The 20,952-nt window shown below is 33.7% G+C and overlaps 2 protein-coding genes across 2 annotated transcripts; one reads left to right on the plus strand and one right to left on the minus strand.

Moving 5' to 3' along the window:
- Positions 1-2,214: 2,214 nt before the first annotated feature.
- Positions 2,215-10,478, plus strand: LOC123198299 (kinesin-like protein KIN-14L). The gene is made up of 20 exons (XM_044612986.1): positions 2,215-2,347; positions 2,448-2,535; positions 2,727-2,884; positions 3,319-3,465; positions 3,570-3,822; positions 4,257-4,348; positions 4,476-4,535; positions 4,823-4,927; positions 5,465-5,539; positions 6,294-6,375; positions 6,639-6,734; positions 6,821-6,994; positions 7,073-7,179; positions 7,387-7,565; positions 7,708-7,872; positions 8,026-8,276; positions 8,552-8,715; positions 9,076-9,704; positions 9,844-10,022; positions 10,104-10,478. The coding sequence occupies exons 2-20, from the start codon at positions 2,469-2,471 to the stop codon at positions 10,178-10,180; spliced, it is 3,060 nt and encodes a 1,019-aa protein (XP_044468921.1). The 5' UTR covers positions 2,215-2,347; positions 2,448-2,468; the 3' UTR covers positions 10,181-10,478.
- On the minus strand, positions 9,706-12,793 carry LOC123198300 (pentatricopeptide repeat-containing protein At2g35030, mitochondrial). The gene has a single exon (XM_044612988.1). It carries the CDS (start codon positions 12,479-12,481, stop codon positions 10,565-10,567), a length of 1,917 nt encoding a protein of 638 aa, XP_044468923.1. The 5' UTR covers positions 12,482-12,793; the 3' UTR covers positions 9,706-10,564.
- Between the last annotated feature and the right edge of the window lie 8,159 nt (positions 12,794-20,952).

Consider the following 20,952-nt stretch of genomic DNA (forward strand, 5'->3'; position numbering starts at 1 on the left):
AAGATGTATTATAATTAATCAGTTTTAGAAAAATTTCCTTCAAAATACAAAGATTGGTGATGTGCAAATGTATAGAGGCAATGTTGAAAAATGTGGATTGCAATAGAGGAGGAGATTGATGCTTACTTTTGTCAAAGTTGGATAAGTTTTGTTTATTGTTTGCATTAGGGATTAACAATGATTTTTTGGATTTGTTTTCAAACTGGTTCAACAAATGGTGGGCTATTTAGATTCCACATTGAATGAGTTTGATGGGTTATAGATGATTGATTAATGATAGTTGTTACAATGGATGGTCGATCAATTGTTGGAGAGTAATTACATCGTTTTTCAAATAAAACTTCGTTAATAAATTATAAACAATTATTTTGGGCCTAATTTAGGTTTGAAACAGAGTCCAAAACCCAAAAATTCTTAATGAATCAGGCTTGAACACAAGAAGTGAAGATTGAATGAGAAAACTTGAAACCTAAGCCTAAAAAAAAATTTGGACCTAGAGTTAAGCAAGTCAGATTTGATTCAGTAAGTTGGATTGATAGGTCCAATCAAAGTATAAAGCTACAATTTAAGCTTCAAAGTCACATTGTGGGCCCCAATGACCATTCGTTGGATTAACAATAAAGCCATGGAAAAATTCAAAGTATAGGCTCATGGTGTCATCAACAAGGCAAGCCGTTGGCATTCAATAGGCCAAGATACTATTTCCCACCCTGCTTTTTTCAAATTTCATCCCCCCCCCCCCCGTTAACTTTGAAAATCCAATTTACCTATCCATAGACAGTTAAAAAAACAGTTTCAAAGGTAAAATTATCATTTTATTTATAATATTAAAAATAAACTTAAATTTTATTTTATTTTTTCTCCTAAACCCTAAAAACTAATAATTTTCCCTTAACCCAAGTTTTCAAAAATAATTTTTCCCCCCTAGGGTTTCCAAACTTTCGGATTGAATTTTTCGGCAACGATTGACGATCTCCAGACAACGTTTCTTCCTCTTCGGCGTCTCCTCTTTCCGACCATGTTGTGTCTTCCCCTCCTAAGCATCGTCATCATCGATGACAATGCCACACAACGTCGGGAGATGTATTGCCGGAAGGAGGGATCGTTGGAGAGGGAGAGTAGGTGTTTGGAGATCGCTGGTCGTCATCGAAAAAATGGGATCTGAAGGTTTGAAAACCCTAGGAGGAAAATGCAATTTTTGAAAACATGGGGTGAGGGAAAAATGATATGACTAACGGACTTAGTTAATTTTAATGGTCCATTGATGGATAAATTAGATTTTTAAAGTTAACGGGGGGAATTTGAAAAAAAAACATACCTTGGGTGAGAAATAGTCCTTTGGCCGCATTCAATAACATGTAGTCACAAGGCACTATGGCATCTTTAACGCGTAAGCCCATGACACGTCGGCGTTCACAAATATGTAAGCCTAAGCCTAAGGAAATTTCAAAAGTCGTTGACATTCACTAGCATGTAAGGCTAGAGTTAGATTTAAATTAAGTTGGTTTATATATCTTAAGTTAATTTAAATTAAAAGTAAAGTAACATTAAATCATATGATAATACATAATTTATATATTTATTTTGTATATTTAAAGTATGTATATATAACAATTCTTTTCTATGAGATATCCTTAATTCTTAATTCTCACCTTAAAATTGGATCAATTAATATAATTTCTCATACATATTTATACTGGATTCTATAAAAGCAAATCTTTATACTTGTAAATTTCCTTTTGGAAATAAAGTTGCTTTCTAATTAAATGTTAATTGTTGTTCTTTAAAACTCTGAAAAGGCATTTTTCTTCTTGTCTATTAAAGTTTTTCCTTTATAAATTTTTTTCAGTACTATATATAGGATATTTTACAGCAACATAATAAAATTAAAAACTAATAAAGCAATAAATAAAAATATAATTAATTATCATATCCCTAATTTGCCAATTAAATGTTTTTATCAATACAGAGAACACTAAGTTGTGTAATGAATTTCATCCGTTGATTATATCACAGACGTGGCAAATCAAACGGTTCACTTACCCAAAAGCACGTGTGTCCCTACATATTTGAATTCAAAATGTTGAAGCCCTAAAACAAAAAGGTAACGTTAGGATTCCGTAGCCTCAGCTTCGGAGCCGAACCTCAGACGGAACCAAGAAACAACAAAGAATAAGAATAAACCACCTCTTCAGTTCAGTCTCCCTTGTCTCATTTCAGCTGAAAACGAAAGATTCAAAAACAAGAAAAATACTTCGCTTTCCTTTCTTGATTCCTTTAAGCTCTCTGGGAGGGTTTAGGGTTTCACTTACTCTGCTAAAAAGAAAGACACCCAGAAAGAGAACCTGTACTTTTCTTGACATTTTGCTCTGTTTCTTTCTTGATGTTCAAATACATTGCATTTGAATGATTTGCGAATGAGTCTATTTTAATTTTTTTTTTGTAAGGAACAAGAAGATTGGATTTATATGGAGAATAGTGCCAGAACTGGGTTACATGACTTTAATTTGGCGTCAAGAAAAGCTGAAGAAGCAGGTTGCTCTATCTTTCTTCTTCTTCTTTTTTTTAATAATCTTGAATTTTATGTTGAAGTCTGTTTATTAGGTCGTTCATACTGTACAAGAAAAGTATTAAACACTTCAGTTTTATTTTCTATTTGGGTGTTTGTATCTAGATTTTCAGCAGTGAAGGAGAAAATGTAAATTTATTTTCCGTTGATTTTGCAGCTTCGAGGCGGTTTCAAGCAGTTGCGTGGCTTGAAAGCTTAGTTGGGCCTCTTGGTATATCAAGGAAGCCGTCAGAAAGAGAGTTCATTTCTTGCTTGAGAAATGGTCTCATTCTCTGCAATGCTATTAACAAAATCAATCCAGGCGCTGTAGCCAAGGTGCATTATTCACTGTTTTTTGTTTATGTATTATTTCTAGTTTTTTTTAGGAATTTTGAGGAAAGAGGAAGTAGGCTAAGAAAGTGTTACTTTTGTTTGTTTTTCTATGTTGATATGATTAAAACCCTAACTATGATAAATTATGTTTGTGTCTTAATTTCCGTACTAGTTGTTACAATTACTCAAAATTGTGAAAATTTTGAGTTCTATGTTATTTGTAGAATTAGGACACAAAATAATAACGTTCATGTATACTAGGGCAGCTGAATTTTGTTTTTTTATTAGGCTAAGATTAATGAAGGGTTTTGGCAAGCAAATGGAAGTGTTGAAAGAATTTCCATTTTCTTGCCCCTTTTTGAGCAAATGCAGTATACAGATATTCGTTTTTTACTGCTATTAGTGTTAATTGACTTGCTTATGGAAAACATTACAAGGTTGTGAAGAACATTTCATATATACAATCATTCAGCCGGGAACCTCAACCTCCACCTGCCTATCAGTACTTTGAGAATGTACGGAACTTTTTGGTGGCAGTCGAAGAGTTGAAGCTGCCAGCTTTTGAAGCTTCTGATCTTGAAAGGGTAAATCAATTTGAAATGTATATATGTATGTGGAGATGAACATATATTTGGCATGTGAGTATTAATATACAAAGAAGTGAATTGATTGGTTTTGTCATTTTAAGGACAATTTGGAGGTGGGTTCAGCAGTGAAGGTTGTAGATTGCATATTAGCCCTGAAATCATATCATGAATGGAAGCAAATGAACTGTGGAAACGGTCCTTATAAGCAAGCTAGGTCTCCAATGGTTACGCATTCTGCTGGTGGCTCTTCACAAGCCTCAGCAACAATCACATCAGACTCTTGCAGGCGCTTGGACATGTCTGCAGCTTGTGAGAAACAGCTACCTACAAATGACGAAAATCAGAAACTTGAAGGTTGCTCTCTCTTCCACTGCTACATAACCAAAAGTACATGTTGTATGGGTATTAATATGTCACAAGAATTAGCTTCTACTTGAATTTGATTGCCACAAAAATTTTTATAAGCTTGAAAGGAAGATTGGGTAATTTAATAGATTTGTGTAGTCTCAATAAATATTGATTAACGATTGTTAAAAGTCCTTGTGTGTGTATTAGCTACCAAATATACCATGGTCACTTTTGAAACTATGGTATATCTACTACTTCTCTGTGTTAATTAATAGAAACAAATTTATTTAATATTTTTATACTCATTTTAGTAGCAATAACATTTTTTAAAGAGATTTTACCTTGTACATAACACTTATTTTCGTAAATTAACCAACGATGATATTTACTTTGTTTTGATATTAACATCTAGCTTACTCTTTTATATATTTATCTTGCAGATTTAGTTGTCAAGGTGCTTGCTGAATATATGGTTGGCGCAAAGGAAAACATTGGCAAAAATCTTTTATCTTCCTTTTGTAAAGGAAGTCAGGTATGATTCAATTTTCTTTTATCTTGTATGATATCAAGTTTGTTATAGATGAATATAGGATCGGAGGGCTAGATTTGTATAAGCTAATTTTCTTTTCATTATTTCATTTCTTTCTTTTGTCATATAGGATTCATTTAAGTTATTTAGCATGATCCTTTCAAGTTGTTCAGAAGAATTTAAAACTGAGGTGAGTGCGGTTTCTCTCAACAATAACTCTATTTTCTAATTGCATACTTTCATACTCTTAAGGAGCTTTGCTTTCTTCTTAGTTGGAGTGATCTAAGAGTTCTCTATTACTCATCCATCCCACAACTATTGGTGTTCTATGCCGTGATTGTGAAAAGAATTTTGTTTTAGTCAGTTAACCTGAAATATTGGATTACTTGCCTTATTTGACAAGCCTTTTTTCTTTCATGCTGATGCTTTAGCTTCGTAAAGCTCTTTGTAACAGTTTTTATTTTTGTACAAAAACAGCTGAAACCAGTTTTTGAAGGGGCTTTGAAAGAAAGTAGAAGTATCTCACAGTTTCCCTTAACATCTTCATCCCCAAAGGTTTTGTCTGTATTAGAGAATTCTCAGGTAATTTTTATAAATTGCAACAGACAAGGCTTTACGAATGTGTGCCTGTTAAAATTTCCACAAAGCAAAAAGATGGTTTACTAGCTTTATTTCAAATCAAAATGTCTTTCTTGTTACTATGCATTTATACTATAAGTTCTTTACATTTTCTGTTACTTAGATGGATTTACATCCGGAGAATATCACATCTCCATTATTGTTAATGCTTTTCTGTATTCATGAAATTATTTTCTCAAACTTTTAATGAATTTGACAACATCATTATTGATACTTGATGTCTTATCTTGACTATATGAGCTCACAAGATAAAACTCGTCCAAGATGAATTTGAAACCCTTCCTTTCTTAACATGCAGAGATACCTTGATCTTTTCATCGTACTTTTTCTTTTATTTTCTTCATATGACTTTTGTTTGGTTCTTCAATGTTAGTAGCATCTGTTTACTAAACACATTATCACACTACAGATGATCTACATATCCATTTTTCCATTTATTTCTTTCTTTTCTTGAAGACATGACTTGAAAATATTTTACAGAGTCACAGAGCATGCATGAGAACAGGCAACTGCAACCACAGGCAGTTACTGAAAATGCAAGAAAAAGAACTTCTGGTAAGTAGTTTTATATGCAATAGTCCATATACTAATTGTATGTGGACTATAATAATTGTTTTGAACTGTTGCAATCAAGCACAATCTTCGCGCAATTCCACTTCCATACAAAATTTTAGCCCAGAGATAATGAAGCTCACATATACTGCAAATTCTTTGCTGGGAATGCTTCTCATTCTGCATTTCTTGCTAGTTTATATTATTGTAAAGTTATCCAATTGCTTTTATAATGACTGTGTTGTGATATTTGATTTACTTCTATTAAAGCACCTTTGTCATCTTACCCTGTTCTTGTTTTCATTTTAAGTTTGTAAACGGTTTAGAGCAAGAACTTACTATAATAAAGCCTACTTTATTTTGTTACAAAATTTCCATGCTAAATACTTGTATTTAGATGTGTTGCAATGCCACATCAAATTATCGTCAACTAATGTTTTCTTTTTAATTATGTTGCATATTTTCTTCTTATATGTTCATTATTTTTCCTTTCCGCTCCATTTTTCTTTCTTTTTTTTTTTTAAAATAGAAAATCTACTGGCAACTAGCTACTATCAATAATGAAAGAAGATAATGATAATCTGGATGCACAATTTCCTATGACGACTGGAAAATTAAAACTATTGTATGCTTTAATCATTGTGATTACAAATGATGAGGTAGAAACATTGAATGACTTCCTTAATTACTGAAAAACAAATGAAGACTTCTCTGCTTTCATTGAGAATATCTGATTGATTTCTTTGTGTTCATCTAGGATCTCAAGGTCTTGCTGTCAAGAACTAAGAGTGAGTTTAAAGACTTACAGTCACAGCTGCTGAATGATTTGACAAAGCTCGGTATGTTATTGTGAAAACAGCTTCAATTTTGAAAACAGATGCCATTGATCTGTATCTATTTAGAAAATATTAGTGGTATTCATTTAGCTCTATTTTTCCTAGAGCTCCATATTGTAACAATGCTTAATAGAATGACTGGATGTTGACAATTTAGAATTCAAAATGGATTATCCTTTATAAGCATGTCAATATTAATTCCATGTTTTATGAAAAAAAAAGTTTTCTTGGAAGTTACAAGATGGTCATCTTTCCCATGGGATCAGGAAGTCAGGTACAGGAGATGTCTACTGCTGCTCTTGGCTATCACAGGGTGTTGAATGAGAACAGGAAGTTGTACAACATGGTTCAGGATTTGAAAGGTAACAAGAGCTACCCGCATTGCAATCAGTTTTTTTCCTGTGCATAAGTGGTAAATCTATTAACCTATATTGATATTTTCCTTTAGGGAATATTAGAGTTTACTGCAGAATTAGACCTGTCTTCAGAGATGATGCTAAAAGTACAATAGAATATATTGGGAAGGATGGTTCGCTGGTTATTTTAGACCCATCAAAGCCCCAGAAGGATGGAAGGAAAGTTTTTCAGTTTAATCGTGTTTTCAGTCCCACAGCTACGCAAGGTAAAACTTCAAACATTATAATATTATACATTTTTGCAATTAAATCTGATTATTTTTGCATTAATTCTTGGCTTTCAGATGACGTATTTAAAGACACCCAACCCTTAGTTAGATCAGTGATGGATGGTTATAATGTATGCATTTTTGCATATGGTCAAACTGGATCTGGCAAAACACATACTATGGTATGACATTTATCAGACTTAGCTTTTGCAAATCAAATTTTTTGGATTTATATATATCTTAATCGATTTCTCTTTTTTACTTTGGACATCTAATGATTGAGTAATGATGCATTGTGAGCAAACTTAATTTTTTACTCTCTGATTTGCTTGTTTACTGTGTGCACAAAATAAAGGATTATTTCATCTAATATATGACTATAATGACAGAGTGGTCCATCAAAAGGATCAAAGAAGGACATGGGGATCAATTATCTGGCTTTGGATGATCTCTTTCAGATATCAAATGAAAGGAAGGATACGATAAATTATGACATTCGTGTTCAAATGGTAGAGATTTATAATGAACAAATACGGGACCTTCTTGCTGAAGATTCATCAACCACCAAATATCCTTTCGTGCTTTCTATGTTACCTTATAGAAATTTATACTCTTTTAAGATAATCATATTTGTGATTCTTAGTAAACTCTGCGTCACACTGGTGTTTAAAATGCTCATGCAAACCTTCTGTATTCTTAACTATGCACACATTAGAGATACGAAGTTGTGCTACTGAAAATGGGCTGAGTCTTCCAGATGCCACAATGCATTATGTGAAGTCCACAGCTGATGTTCTTCATCTAATGAAACTTGGAGAGGTGAATCGTGCTGTTAATTCAACTGCAATCAATAACAGAAGCAGTCGTTCTCATAGGTCAGTGCTCTAAGACCCAAGTTACCTACTGGTTTAGCTTCTCGTGCATTCATGGAAAATCAAAATATAGGAAGCCTGTGTACTAATGACAATAAATGTAGTAGTAAAAATATGTTCTAAAGATCAAAAGGTTGGTTTTACATGTATCTGCAGTATATTGACTGTACACATCCATGGCAAAGATAAATCCGGAAGCATTCTTCGTAGCTGCCTCCATTTGGTAGATCTTGCAGGAAGTGAAAGGGTGGACAAATCAGATGTTACTGGTGACAGGCTCAAGGAGGCACAGTATATCAACAAGTCTCTTTCTTGTCTGGGAGATGTAATCATGGCCTTGGCTCAGAAGAACTCCCACATTCCTTACCGTAACAGCAAGCTCACTCTTCTCCTGCAAGATTCCTTGGGTAATAACATGCAAATAAATGCCCTCTTTTTCCCTAAGATCCATCATTCTCTTTGAAATGGGGTGGAAAATCAACTTGGTAAAAAGTGATTGAATACTCATTTGTTTTATTATTTAAAAAAAAAAAAAGAATAATAATGAAAGATTCTTCTCAAATTTTAATGCAGTGGTGATTGGATACTGATAGGATAGAGTTGAAGAGCTCAACTTTTGATAATTTAAAAAGAATGCAATATATGGTTACATTTTCTGACACTCTGGGAATATTCACTTTAGGTGGACATGCTAAAACTTTAATGTTTGCTCATGTAAGTCCGGAAGGGGATTCTTTCGGGGAAACAGTCAGTACTTTGAAGTTTGCTCAGAGGGTTTCGACTGTTGAACTTGGTACTGCACGAGCAAACAAAGAGAGCAATGAGGTTATGCAACTCAAAGAACAGGTAAATACGTCCATTTAAAATCTACTACTCGTATGTTTACTTTTCGATATTCCTTGGTCTTTGTTTATGCTGGATTTCACGGTTCTAGTCAGGATATAAGGTTACATTGTTCGACACACCAACAATACGAGCATAACTTGGAAATATTCTGAAAACTTTAACCTTATTGACATTAACAGATATTTTTGTCTAAAACCTTGTTTTAGAGTAGAAAATAATAATAACCGTATGGTTGCTATGAATGGATGATAGTTTTCTTCATAATTTTTTATTTTATTTGTCTGCGTAAAGAGAATCACTGTCCATTAGTCACAGTAATAAGATTATTTTAACAACTTTTAATAATTTCAAATATTGTAGGTTGAAAATCTTAAGAAAGCATTGGCAAACAAGGAAGCTCAGAAACCAATAGCAAAGACTGAACTTACTCCTCCAAGCACCCGGAGACTCAGCATTGAGAGTGGTAGCACTGTGAAGACCAAGAAAGTGATGAATTCTGAACACAAAAAGAGAACAAAAACCCCTCCTGTCGCAACTCGTGCAAGGAGATTAAGTTTAGAAGGTCCGAGATATGTTTCGAAGGATAACATTCAGATAAAGTTATCTGATGGTGTGAATGACCACATACCCTGCGAGGCTGTGTCAATACGAAATTATGGTCAGTTTCAAGATGCTGAAGCAGTTTCAAAATCGTATGGACATTTCAGCAGCAATGGTAGTTCTGCAATGGATATGTGTCCTACTAGGGCACCGAGGAGCCCTACTAGTTTGTCCTGTCAAAAACAAGTAAAAGCTGATAGGACACATATTCCTTCTCTTCAGCAACCAAAGACACCTGAGCCGCAATTATTTTCTAGAAATGAGGTTCAAATTTCAATGCAGAGTGAAATCAATCTTTCAACAGAATCTCGGACCAAAAATGGGAAAGGATCTCAAATAAGGAAATCCCTTCGAACAATCGGAAAATTCATTAATGGCAGCGAAAAGAGGTAGGTGAAACACACGAGTCATACTAACTCAGTTATTCTGTTCCAAGTTTATATTGGAATTCATATTATAAAATTTTAGTAGCCAGCTTCTAACAGTTTATAAAATTTTGGCATTATTGCTTGGCTATCTCACTTTCAGGAACCAGCAGAACTTGACAGAAGCAAAATCACTTGGCAACTTGATTGATAGCCAAACCGGCGATGGCAAGTCACCACTGACAGCAAATTCAAGGTCAAACAAGAGGCAATCACTTACTGGCATTCAAACACCTGGATCCCGGAGATCTTCTCTGGGAGGGAAACCAATTGAACATTCTGGTAAGTACAGCACTGAAGAACGTCAAATTTTTATGCATTGCATCTATAAAGTCCAAAATTTGAATTTCTTTTTTTCTGCAGTTGCAAATGACACGAGGAAGGCAAAGACACCACCTCCAGTCCACCCATCAAGGAAGACAGTGAACCGTTGGGTGTAGATCATAGAACACTAAGCTTAGAATAACTGCAGTAGAGCTTTGACTCGAAGCACACTGACTTATTGACAGTGAGTTTTAGAACACAGTCCAACAGTACGAGAATGGAAGAGAGAAGACTTGTCAAGTGACGGAGCAATAGCAAAAGAAAGGAAGAGAGAAGACTTTCCCGACTGAGTGAGCAACATGTTCATGAATATAAGTAGAATGCAGATTTGACTGATTGATATTTCATTTGCTGAAAGAATGCTTTTTCATATTACTTTCTTAATAATAAAAAAAAAGCGCTGGATTTGATTAACCCAAGCCAGCAAAATTCTATTGTCCGGACAAAACAAAGTCAGCTGTAACAAGGAGTGACTATGAGAATTGCTCGTCCACCAAAAGTCAACAGAATTGATCGTCCACCAAAAGTTCATCACTTGTTATATGCCCAACCTTCTTCAGTGTAGTATGAAGATTGGCCAGTGAAGAATAAATTAACTTAGACTGACTATGAGATTTATCACCAACAACAAACACATGAACTCTGTTCTCAACTTCTATCCAGCTACAGCCAGGCTGCTTCTTTAGTCCCATTTCTTTCATTTTCAGCCTCACTCTGGCAGCATCTCTCCATTTCCCACTTGAAGCATATATATTAGACAACAACGAGTAGCTGCCAGCATTATTTGGCTCCATCTCTAGCAGCTTCTTTTCAGCATGCATCCCTATATTCAAATCCACTTGTGCATTGCATCCGGAAAGAAGAGCTCCCCAAACTGATGATGATGGCTTGATTCCAAGACACTTGATCAAATCAAAAGCCTCCTTTACTCTGCCTGCTCGACCACATAGATCAACCAAACATGTATAATGTTCTTCTCGCACTCGTATGGTTTTATCCCTCGTTAGTTCCTCAAAGAATTTTAGGCCTTCTTCCACCAACCCAGCATGGCTGCATGCCGAGAGTAACCCCACATAAGTTACGTCATCAGGTTTAAAGCCGAGATACTTCATTTGATTAAATAAGTTGATTGCCTCCCTAGCACATCCATGGTGTCCATAGGCTGCAATCATACCATTCCAAGATACTAAATCCCTGCAACTCATCAACCCATCATCAAACATTTTCCTCGCTGTATGTAACTCCCCACATTTAGAATACATGTTTATGAGCGCAGATACAGCCAATGTGCTACCTTGATAAACTGTCTTACTTATCATCTGATGAATTTGCCGCCCCTCACCAAGACCAGCTAACTCACTACAAGCACTCAAAACACTAACAAAAGTTCCTTCATTGGGTCTTATCCCTTCATCTTCTAACATTTTTAAAAAAAATTTCAATGCTTCTTCACCTTGTCCATCTTTTACATATCCTGTGATCATTGCAGTCCAAGAAACAACATTCTTTTGAGGCATGGTATCAAACAAATCTCTTGCCCTTCCCAACTCGCCATTCTGAATAAACCCAGTGATCATAGTATTCCATGAGGGTAAATCCCTAGACGGCATCATCTCAAATAGCTCAAAAGCCTCAACTAATCTCAGGTTCTGTGCATAACCAGTAATCAATGCATTCCAGGAAACCACATTCCTCTCTGGCATCCTATCAAAGACCAATCTAGCTTCATCAATCATGCCATTCCTTGCCAACCCAGTAACCATTGTTGTCCACGAAATCACATCTCTTTTAGGCATCACATCAAACAACCCTTTTGCTTTTTCTATCCTCCCACAATTCGCCAGCGCCGTTATCATAGTATTCCAGGAAACTGTATTTCTTTCAGACATTTGATCAAACACCTTCAAAGCCTTGTCGATCATCCCCTTTTTCGTGTACGCTTCAATCATGGTATTCCAAGAAACCACGTTTTTTATGGGCATTTCCTTGAATAACTGTTCTGCTTCAAAAATTCGATTTTGCCTTACATATCCACTCATCATTGCAGTCCACGTAACCACATTCTTCTGGGCATCAACCGAATCAAACAACTTTCTTGCTTCTTCAATCAACCCACATTTAATGTACCCGGTAATTACTGTAGTCCAGGTAACCACATCTTTCTCAGCCATTCCATCGAACACTTTTCGTGCTTCATGGATACTGCCTTTTCTGCTTAACTCAGTAATAAGCCAGTTGGATCTTGCAATATATGGACTCGGGCTATAATCTTTTTCTAGTGTCATGGCAGTATTGCTGATCACTGAACTGCTTATTGAAAGGTAAAACAACTTCAAATTGGACGTAGTCAAGCTGGGTAATGAGATACATTTACTACGATTTAATATTTTGATTGGCACTAGAGAAAACGATAACATTTCAAGCTGAAACAAAAAGTCTAATTGAATTTAATGGAGAGTTTTGCAAGTCCAAATAACACTGTATATTTTAAGACGTCGCCTCAGCAAAATGGTTTACCGTAGCCATTAGAGGAGTGCATTTAACTGCTCACACTAATAAAACCAATTCGGTATGTTTCCTTAAAAGGAGGAATTCGAATAGAATAATACAATTCATATACTAAGCGAAGTAAAGGTTGTCTGTTGATTCAAATGTTATATACCTATCTAAAGAGAAACATGAAAAACAGAAGATTCCAAATAGTACTTCTTCTGGGCAAAATGAGAAACTTTGTGTTAATACATAATCGCAAAATTTATGACCTTAAAACTTTGTAAAATGCACATGTATAAACCACAAACACAAACACGTAAAACTAGCAAAATTTTCTACCATGTCTTCAACATTGCTCTAAGGCCAAAGAACTTATCCCCATCCAAAGTATATTGTTTTCTCAATTTTTCATTGTTTAATTTTGAAAATCTTATTTATCTACCTATAAATAGTTAAATCTATTAGTTTTAAAGGTAAAATTATAATTTGATATGTACTATTAAAAATAAACTTCAGTTTTATTTCATTTTTTCTACTAAACCCTAAAAACTAACCATTTCATCTTTAGGTCAAGTTTTAAAAAATAACATTCTCCCTTTAAGATTTGGTTTTCAAACTCTAACCCCATTGTCGATGGTCTCTCCTTTCCAACATTTCCTCTCCCTCTGACAATCTCTCTCCTCTCACTGAGACATCCAACCAATATTAATTGAAACTAGGAAGACGAAGACAAAAATCTCATCTTTGTCTAGGAAGACGACAAAGACAAGATCTTCATCTTCATCTTGCAAAACGTAGAGCTTAGTCTTTAATACGTGTCGAGTGAACCAAAAATTAAATTTCTCTATTTGCAATTAGTAGTAATGACAAGTGAAGATTGATTCACAGGGACTAACTAATCAATTATTTAATTAATATCACGAATAACTAATGAAAAAGGAAGGAGCTTTTACTTTTGTAAATTGATAGATAAGAAGAAAAATTTCCAAAAACTAAATTGATTAATAAAAATTCAATTAAAGAGAATATCAATTTAAGGAAAATTACCATGGTTGCAAACTGATAATTGACTTCTATTATATAAATTTTATTTTTTATTCAAATATTTAACCCTGGATTATTAAAAGTCAGAGAATTTGTACCTTCCCTAATTTCGCTAATTTGAGCTTAGCACACAAATTAATTCTATCAATAAACCAATTGGTATTAAACAATTCTTATGAATTTACTGATAACATTATGAACCAAGAAGGAGTTAAAGAAGAATAAAAATTGAACAAGCGTCAGATTGTTTAATTCACTCTATGTCTCTTTTAAACAATCACTAAAAACTGAGATCACAATTGTTCTTGCTTAATTGCTACTTCAACTGAACATCATAACAATTACGGATTATGGATTTAGTTTAGCTATAGACTACAAAATTCAATCAATTAATAGGCCTCTTAATTAAGTAAATCATGTAATCATTAATATGTAAAATAAAAAAAACATAGATATTTGAATAGTTAAGTGAAAAAGATTACGAATAAAGTCCCACAATTTTGATAACTGAAATGAAGTTCCCTTGAATCAAACTAAAGAATTTAGCCAAACATTATGGAATGAAAAGCACGAAAGAAAATAAAAATTATGTTCTCTCCCCTCCCTTTAACCTAATAGTCTAAAAGTTATATTTATAAGTTTAAAAAAACATAGAAGAGTTGCCTAATCTACTCCTAAAATTAGGACAAATAAAATTCTAGCTAAGGCACATGTATTTCCAGCCTTCCATACCTATATTAGACTCGCTCTTGAAGTTGAACCAAGTCTTTATATGGGCCATGCATAAATAATCCAATTTTGCTAAGGATTAGGGCTCCTAGATTTCAATAATAAATTCCAATCCGGTTTTGGATTGGAAAACGATCTTTCTAGACTTTGACCCCTTCATAAGAATTGTAGCTTAGGATGTGTAGATGAATTTGGATTTTTGAATCACCTCAATTGGACATCGAAAGCCTCAAATATGCCATTTTAAAAATTCAGTGTTTGGATAGAAATCTTACTTTGATTAGGATACGAACCAGGTTTCGAGATTTGTATAATAGCACAAACAAACTTACATTTCGGCCCATAATACCATTCCAAAAAGCTCAGGTTGTCCTCTACAAAAACTCTGAAGGTCTCTTCCTTATTTTGAAACTCTAAGTTGGTTAAATACCTATAAGAAGCACAGAAAGTTGAAATCACCAAAATATTGGAGTTTTCTAATTGAAAGCTTAGTTCATTATAACCTATCCAATCATGCCTTAACCATACAAATAAAAATAAACTAACACAATAAGACATAAAACACTCCCAAAAGATCAAATGCACATAAATACATATATGAAAATATGCACTCATCAAATTCCACCACACTTAGCCTTTACACGTCTTCGAGCAAAGTAGATTTTAACATTTATTAACTACTCTTCCCAGTGACAATAGGAAATTCAATTAATGTAGTCATAACACTTCATAAACAAGGTAAAAGCTCAAATCTCGAAGTAACAAAAGAATTTCAATAAAAAAGAAGTTAACTAGCATGATAAACACTCTATGTCACTCAAGTGTTTAGAAGGGTAAAAACATTGCACTCAAGTTCAATTCATGAAAGGTAACTACTATAATCTTGCTTGTTCATCCAATCTCCATCACTTAGAACACAAATAAAACACAAATCCGATGGTCTTATCACGGTTGTAATGGGGTTAAGGTGAAAGATAGGAGTAATATGGATAATGACAGTTTGAACCAAAGAAGCTAATAGAGCATATGAAACTTGACCTTGGGTAAATTTTAAAAAAAAATTAGAACCCAAAACCTCTCAAGTACCATTACATACTCATTGTTCTTTTTACTTTTTTTTTTTTTTTGACTTTTCAAATTCAAAACTACTTATGTCTTGATTTTTTACTTTTTTCATGTGCATTAAATTTCCTTTTCTCTCTTTTTTTTTTTTTGCACATACACATTTAACATTGATGAACGAAAGAAATATGTATAAACACCATTACTTTTCCACTTTTTTTTTTTTTCAATCAAGAATGCCAACCATATATTTCAAAACACAATACCCCCACACTTATCTATCAAACACCTTTTTAATACCTATTCTTAATAATTCCAAATGCTCTACTAGCCCTAAGGTTAGGTAAAACACAAGGATAAAAAGTTGAAGGCTCATAATGTAGGGTTAAAACAAAGAAAAATAGTAAAATTGAGCTCAAAGGGGCTCCCTAAAGTTAACATTCACAAAGTTGGCTATTTAAGTCAAAGAGGCTAAAATTCTAAAGTTATCATCATGTTCATGAATGTATGAGATTCAATGCTACCTTAATCAATATTAAAAGCAAGTTCTAGAGGAACAAATCATGAATGCACACACTTAACAAAAGAAATCAAAGATTATGTAAGAGTGCATAAGCATTGGCTCAAAAGCTCACTTTAATGGTTCAAAGTCTACCAAAACTAGCTTACTTTCTCTTAAAAACCAAAACTCAAATCAAATGAAGTTCAAGTTTGAAAGTTCACCTATTTAATCATGTTATGAATTTTCAAACTCAATCTTTACTTATAACACATAAATTCCATAAAGTCATCGAAAAACCTAAAACACACCTCAAAATTACTAAAATATTAAAAAAAAAACAAAATGAAAAGTACACAATCCTAATCGTCTTCCCCATACTTAAAAGTTGCATTATCTCAAATGTAAGGCTAAATGCAAAACACAACGCAAACAAAAATAAAAAGAAAAGGAATAGAGAAAGCAAATTTGATAATCTTGCACTGCTTCCCAAATAGTGCATTTGTTTAATGTTGTTAGCCCCAACGGTGTAGCTTTTCCTAATTTAAATAAATTGGATCTCTTATTCGCACTTCGTCCACAGTTTGCTCCTAAAAACCTTCATAAAATGGTTTGAGCCTATGGCCATTCACCTTAAACACCTTATTAGTTTCAAAGCTTTTAACTTCAAACTACACTATAAGGAAACACATTTATAACTTCAAAGGGTCCAATCTAAGGAGAACGTAACTTACCTGACATCAATTTAAGTCTCGAGTTATAGAGCAAGACTTTCTGTCCAACCACAAATTGCTTCTTAGCAATCATCTTATCATGAAATGCCTTGGTCTTGTCCTTGTAGATTCTTGAATTCTCATAGGCTTTAAGTTGTATCTCTTCCAATTCTTACAACTGCAATCATTTTTGTTCACCAGCTTTTTCAAGATCCATGTTACAACTCTTCATTGCCTAATAAGCCTTGTGCTTCAACTTTACAGGAAGGTGATATGACTTACCAAAAACTAACCTATAAAAAGACATCCCAATAGGCGTTTTATATGTTGTCCTATAGGCCTATAATGCATCATCAAGTCAAAGGCTCCAATTTTTTCTATTCAGCTTAACAATATTCTCTAAAATGAATTTGACTTCCTTATTAGATACCTCAGCTTGTCAGTTTGTTTAGGAGTGATAAAATGTAGATGTTTTATGGAAAACACCATACTTCTTCAACAAAGCATCTATTGCTCGATTGCAAAAATGAGTCCTTGATCATTAATCATCGTTTGTGGTATTCCAAACCTGTTAAAGATGTTAGACTTGACAAAACCTATAATAGCTTTAGAATCGTCAATTCTAGTGGCCTTTACTTTCGCCCATTTAGAAACATAATTGACTGCAAACAATATATAAACCAAACCAGAAGACAAAGGAAATAGACCCATAAAATCAATACCCTACACATAAAAAATTTCAACTACAATTATAAGGGTTTGTACCAATTCATTCCTACAAGTCAAATTACCAGTTTGTTTACACTATTTACAATTCTTGCAGAAAATGTAAGAATCATAAAATAGTGTAGACCAATAAAAAACACTAACTAACACTTTCCTAACAGATCTCTTAGGTCTAAAATGGCCTTTACAAGCATAATTATGACAAAAAGCAAGGATAGACTGAAACTTAAAATTAGACACACATATCCTAATAATATGATTCAAACAATATTTCCATAAATACATATCATCCCACATATAATATTTTGCCTCACTCTTAATTTTCTCTCTTAGCTCTAGCCATATCATTAGGTAAGGTTCCAACAACTAAATAATTTACCAAATCAACATACCAAGGAACCATACCTTTTAGAGAAAACAATTGCTCATAGAGGAAAAACTTTTGCAATGGCTTAAGATTTTCTTCTCCCACTAATCTGCTCAAATGATTTGCAACAAGGTTCTCAGCTTCTTTCTTATCTTTGATTGTAAGATCAAACTCTTGTAAAAGAAGAATCCATGTAATCAGCCTTAGCTTCTATTCCTTTGTCGTTAATAAATGCTTCAAAGTTATATGATCTGAAAACAAAATCACTTTAGAACTAAGTAAATATGGCCAAAATTTATCTAATGCAACCACAATAGCTAAAAGTTCTTTTTCAATCATAGAATAATTGCACTACATTAGGTTAAGTGTTCTTGATGCATAATGAATCACATGAAATTGCTTGTTAACGTGTTTCCCTAAAACTGCTCCCAACGCATAATTATTGGCATCACACATTACCTTGAATGGTAAGGTCTAGTTAGGGGGTTGTATTATATGAGCTATAGTTAATGCATATTTCAATTTGTCAAAAACTTCCTTGCACTCTTGCCCGAACTCAAATGGCACCTCATTTTATAAAAGCCTAGACAATGGGAAAACAATCTGCAAGAAGTCTTTAATGAATATGTGATAAAAACCTACATGACCAAGAAAAGAATGCACTTTCTGCAATCTCGTAGGGTATGGTAAGTTTACAACTAAATAAACTTTTGCCTTATCTACCTCAATACGCCTACATGAAACTACATCGCCCAAAACAGTCCCTTATTCTACCATAAAATGAAACTTCTCAAAATTATAACAAGGTTTGTATTAATGCAATATTCCAACACACGAGATAAATTATCCAAACAAGCATAAAAAGAATCACCAAACACTATGAAATCATCCATGAATACTTCAATGTAATTTTCTATTAAATCATAAAAAATACTAATCATCCATCTCTGAAATGTTGTTGGTGCATTACAAAGTCCAAATGATATTCTTCTAAATGCAAATGTCCTGAATGGGCATGTAAATGTGGTTTTCTCTTGATCTTTAAGTGCAATAGCAATTTGATTATAACCTAAAAACTTATCGAGAAAATAATAATGAGACTTAGCTGCTGATCGCTCTAGCATTTGATCAATGAAAGACAAAGGAAAATGATCCTTGTCACCATTTTAGCCTGCAATAATCTATGCACATGTACCATCCACTCTGAATCCTTATTGGAACTAACTCATTATCTTGATTCCTAACCAGTTTAACTCCAGACTTCTTTGGCACCACTTGGACAAAACTCACCCATATGCTATATAAAATTGCTTAAATCACTCCCTCATCCAATAGCTTGAGAATCTCATTTTTCACCACCTTCATCATCATAAGAATCATTCTCTATTAAGTTTCTCGACTTGGGCTGGATCCATTTTTTTTATAAGTTTGGTGCATGCATGTTGACAGACTTATACCTTTAATGTCAGTAATAGTCCAACCAATTATTGTTTTATGATCCCGTAACACCTTTACAAGCTTTTTTTCTTGTGTTGAGGTCAAATCCTTTGCAATAATAACTAGTAATATGTCACCATCTCTCAAATAAACATACTTTAAGTGATCAAGAAAAGGTTTTAACTCCAAAATTGGTACGTGTACAACAGAAGGAAGCAATTTTGTATAAGTGGTAAACACAAATTTTTAACTTAATAACTTTTTGGCATCGACGGTAAAAACTGTAAAGCCATTATCATCTCCAAGATTTCTGCACTTAGCTCCAAGGTTGCCTTTGTTTCCTTTATGCCCCTACTGATCACTACTTTTAACTCATCCATGTTACTTACCTTAAACACATCATGTACCAAAACATCAATCACATCAATTGAAAGTGCGAATTGAATATCATTAGGTTACCTTATGGTCTCAAATATATTAAATTTCACAATCTCCCCATTAAACTCCATGGTAAAGGTATTATCATGAACATCAATCTTTATCCTTGTTGTTTTGAGAAAAAGCCTTTCTAGCAAAATTAGGGTTGGATTCAGAGAAGTATCATCCTTCATATTCAAAATGTAAAAATCAACAGGACAAATCTGGTCATTGTCCTGCACTAAAACATCCTTAACCACACTCTCAAGGTATGCATTAAAATGATCAACTAATTAAATAATTACAACAGTTTCTTTTAAAGGACCTTAACTCAAGGATGTATAAATTGAATATGACATGGCATTGATAGATGCTTCTAAATGTAACATGGCACGCTCAAACCTAGAATTACCAATCACACATGGAATTGTAAACGTACCTAGATCTTTGCATTTTGGGGGTAATTTATGATGAATTATTGTTGACACATTCTCCTCTACACTGATCTTCTCATCACCTTTCAACCTCCTTTTTGTAGTACACAACTCCTTAAGAAATTTGGTATACTTTGAGACTTGCTTAATGACATCCAATAAAGGAATGTTCACTTCTACCTTCTGAAAAGTCTGAAGGATATTCTTTTCTTGTTCTTCCTTTTTAGATTTAGATAGTGTACTAGGAAAAGAAAGAGGAACAAAATTAGTAGAATTTTGCACAACTAGTTAATAACTTACCTTGGGAGAATTTTTAGAAGTAATTTTTACCTCCTTTTCCATTTGTCTTTTCTCGGTCGAAACTAGAGTGTTTTGATTGGAATTTTTGATTTCTTTTCCACTTCTCAATGTTATGGCTTTCGATTCCTGTATTGGGTTCATTACTATTTGAGAAAGCAATTTCCTAGACTATTGAGCCTCAAGCTTACTCATTGATGTTGCTAGCTGACCAATTTGTTTCTCCATATTCTGAATACTGTTTCTTGTCTCATGCTGAAACTATTGTGTATTGTTAGTTAGCACCTTAACAATATCCTCAAGTGACATATTTGAAGACTGGGTTGATTGCTACCTCAATTGGTATGGGGGTTGGTATTGATTTTGAGCAATTGGATTCTCATAGCTCAAATTAAGGTGATCTCACTAACTTAGGTTGTAGGAATTGGAATACGGATTATATTTTCATTGGGGCTACCTTGGAAATCCTCCAATGGCGTTGGCTTGTTGGACTAGCTATTCTTCTTGTAAAGTTAGACATATGTCTATAACATGATCAATAACCGAACAAATATCACACATTTTAACTGTTTGCATATTTTCTACAACCATTGGTCTCGCCAAAGAGGTTAAATTAGAAATTTTCCATTCAAGGTTCGATGTATTTACCTCATTAACTTTCTTTAATGTA

Source organism: Mangifera indica, chromosome 15 (genome assembly GCF_011075055.1).
Source record: "Mangifera indica cultivar Alphonso chromosome 15, CATAS_Mindica_2.1, whole genome shotgun sequence".
Lineage (NCBI taxonomy): Eukaryota > Viridiplantae > Streptophyta > Magnoliopsida > Sapindales > Anacardiaceae > Mangifera > Mangifera indica.

What these genes read in the sequence shown, in the direction of transcription:
- LOC123198300 (XM_044612988.1), bottom strand. Translation starts at nt 12,481, where the DNA reads ATGTTATCGTTTTCTCTAGTGCCAATCAAAATATTAAATCGTAGTAAA.
- LOC123198299 (XM_044612986.1), top strand. Translation starts at nt 2,469, where the DNA reads ATGGAGAATAGTGCCAGAACTGGGTTACATGACTTTAATTTGGCGTCA. An exon ending in TTATGCAACTCAAAGAACAG is followed by an intron (nt 8,716 to 9,075) that starts GTAAATACGTCC and finishes CAAATATTGTAG; the next exon opens with GTTGAAAATCTTAAGAAAGC. An exon ending in GAAACCAATTGAACATTCTG is followed by an intron (nt 10,023 to 10,103) that starts GTAAGTACAGCA and finishes TTTTTTCTGCAG; the next exon opens with TTGCAAATGACACGAGGAAG.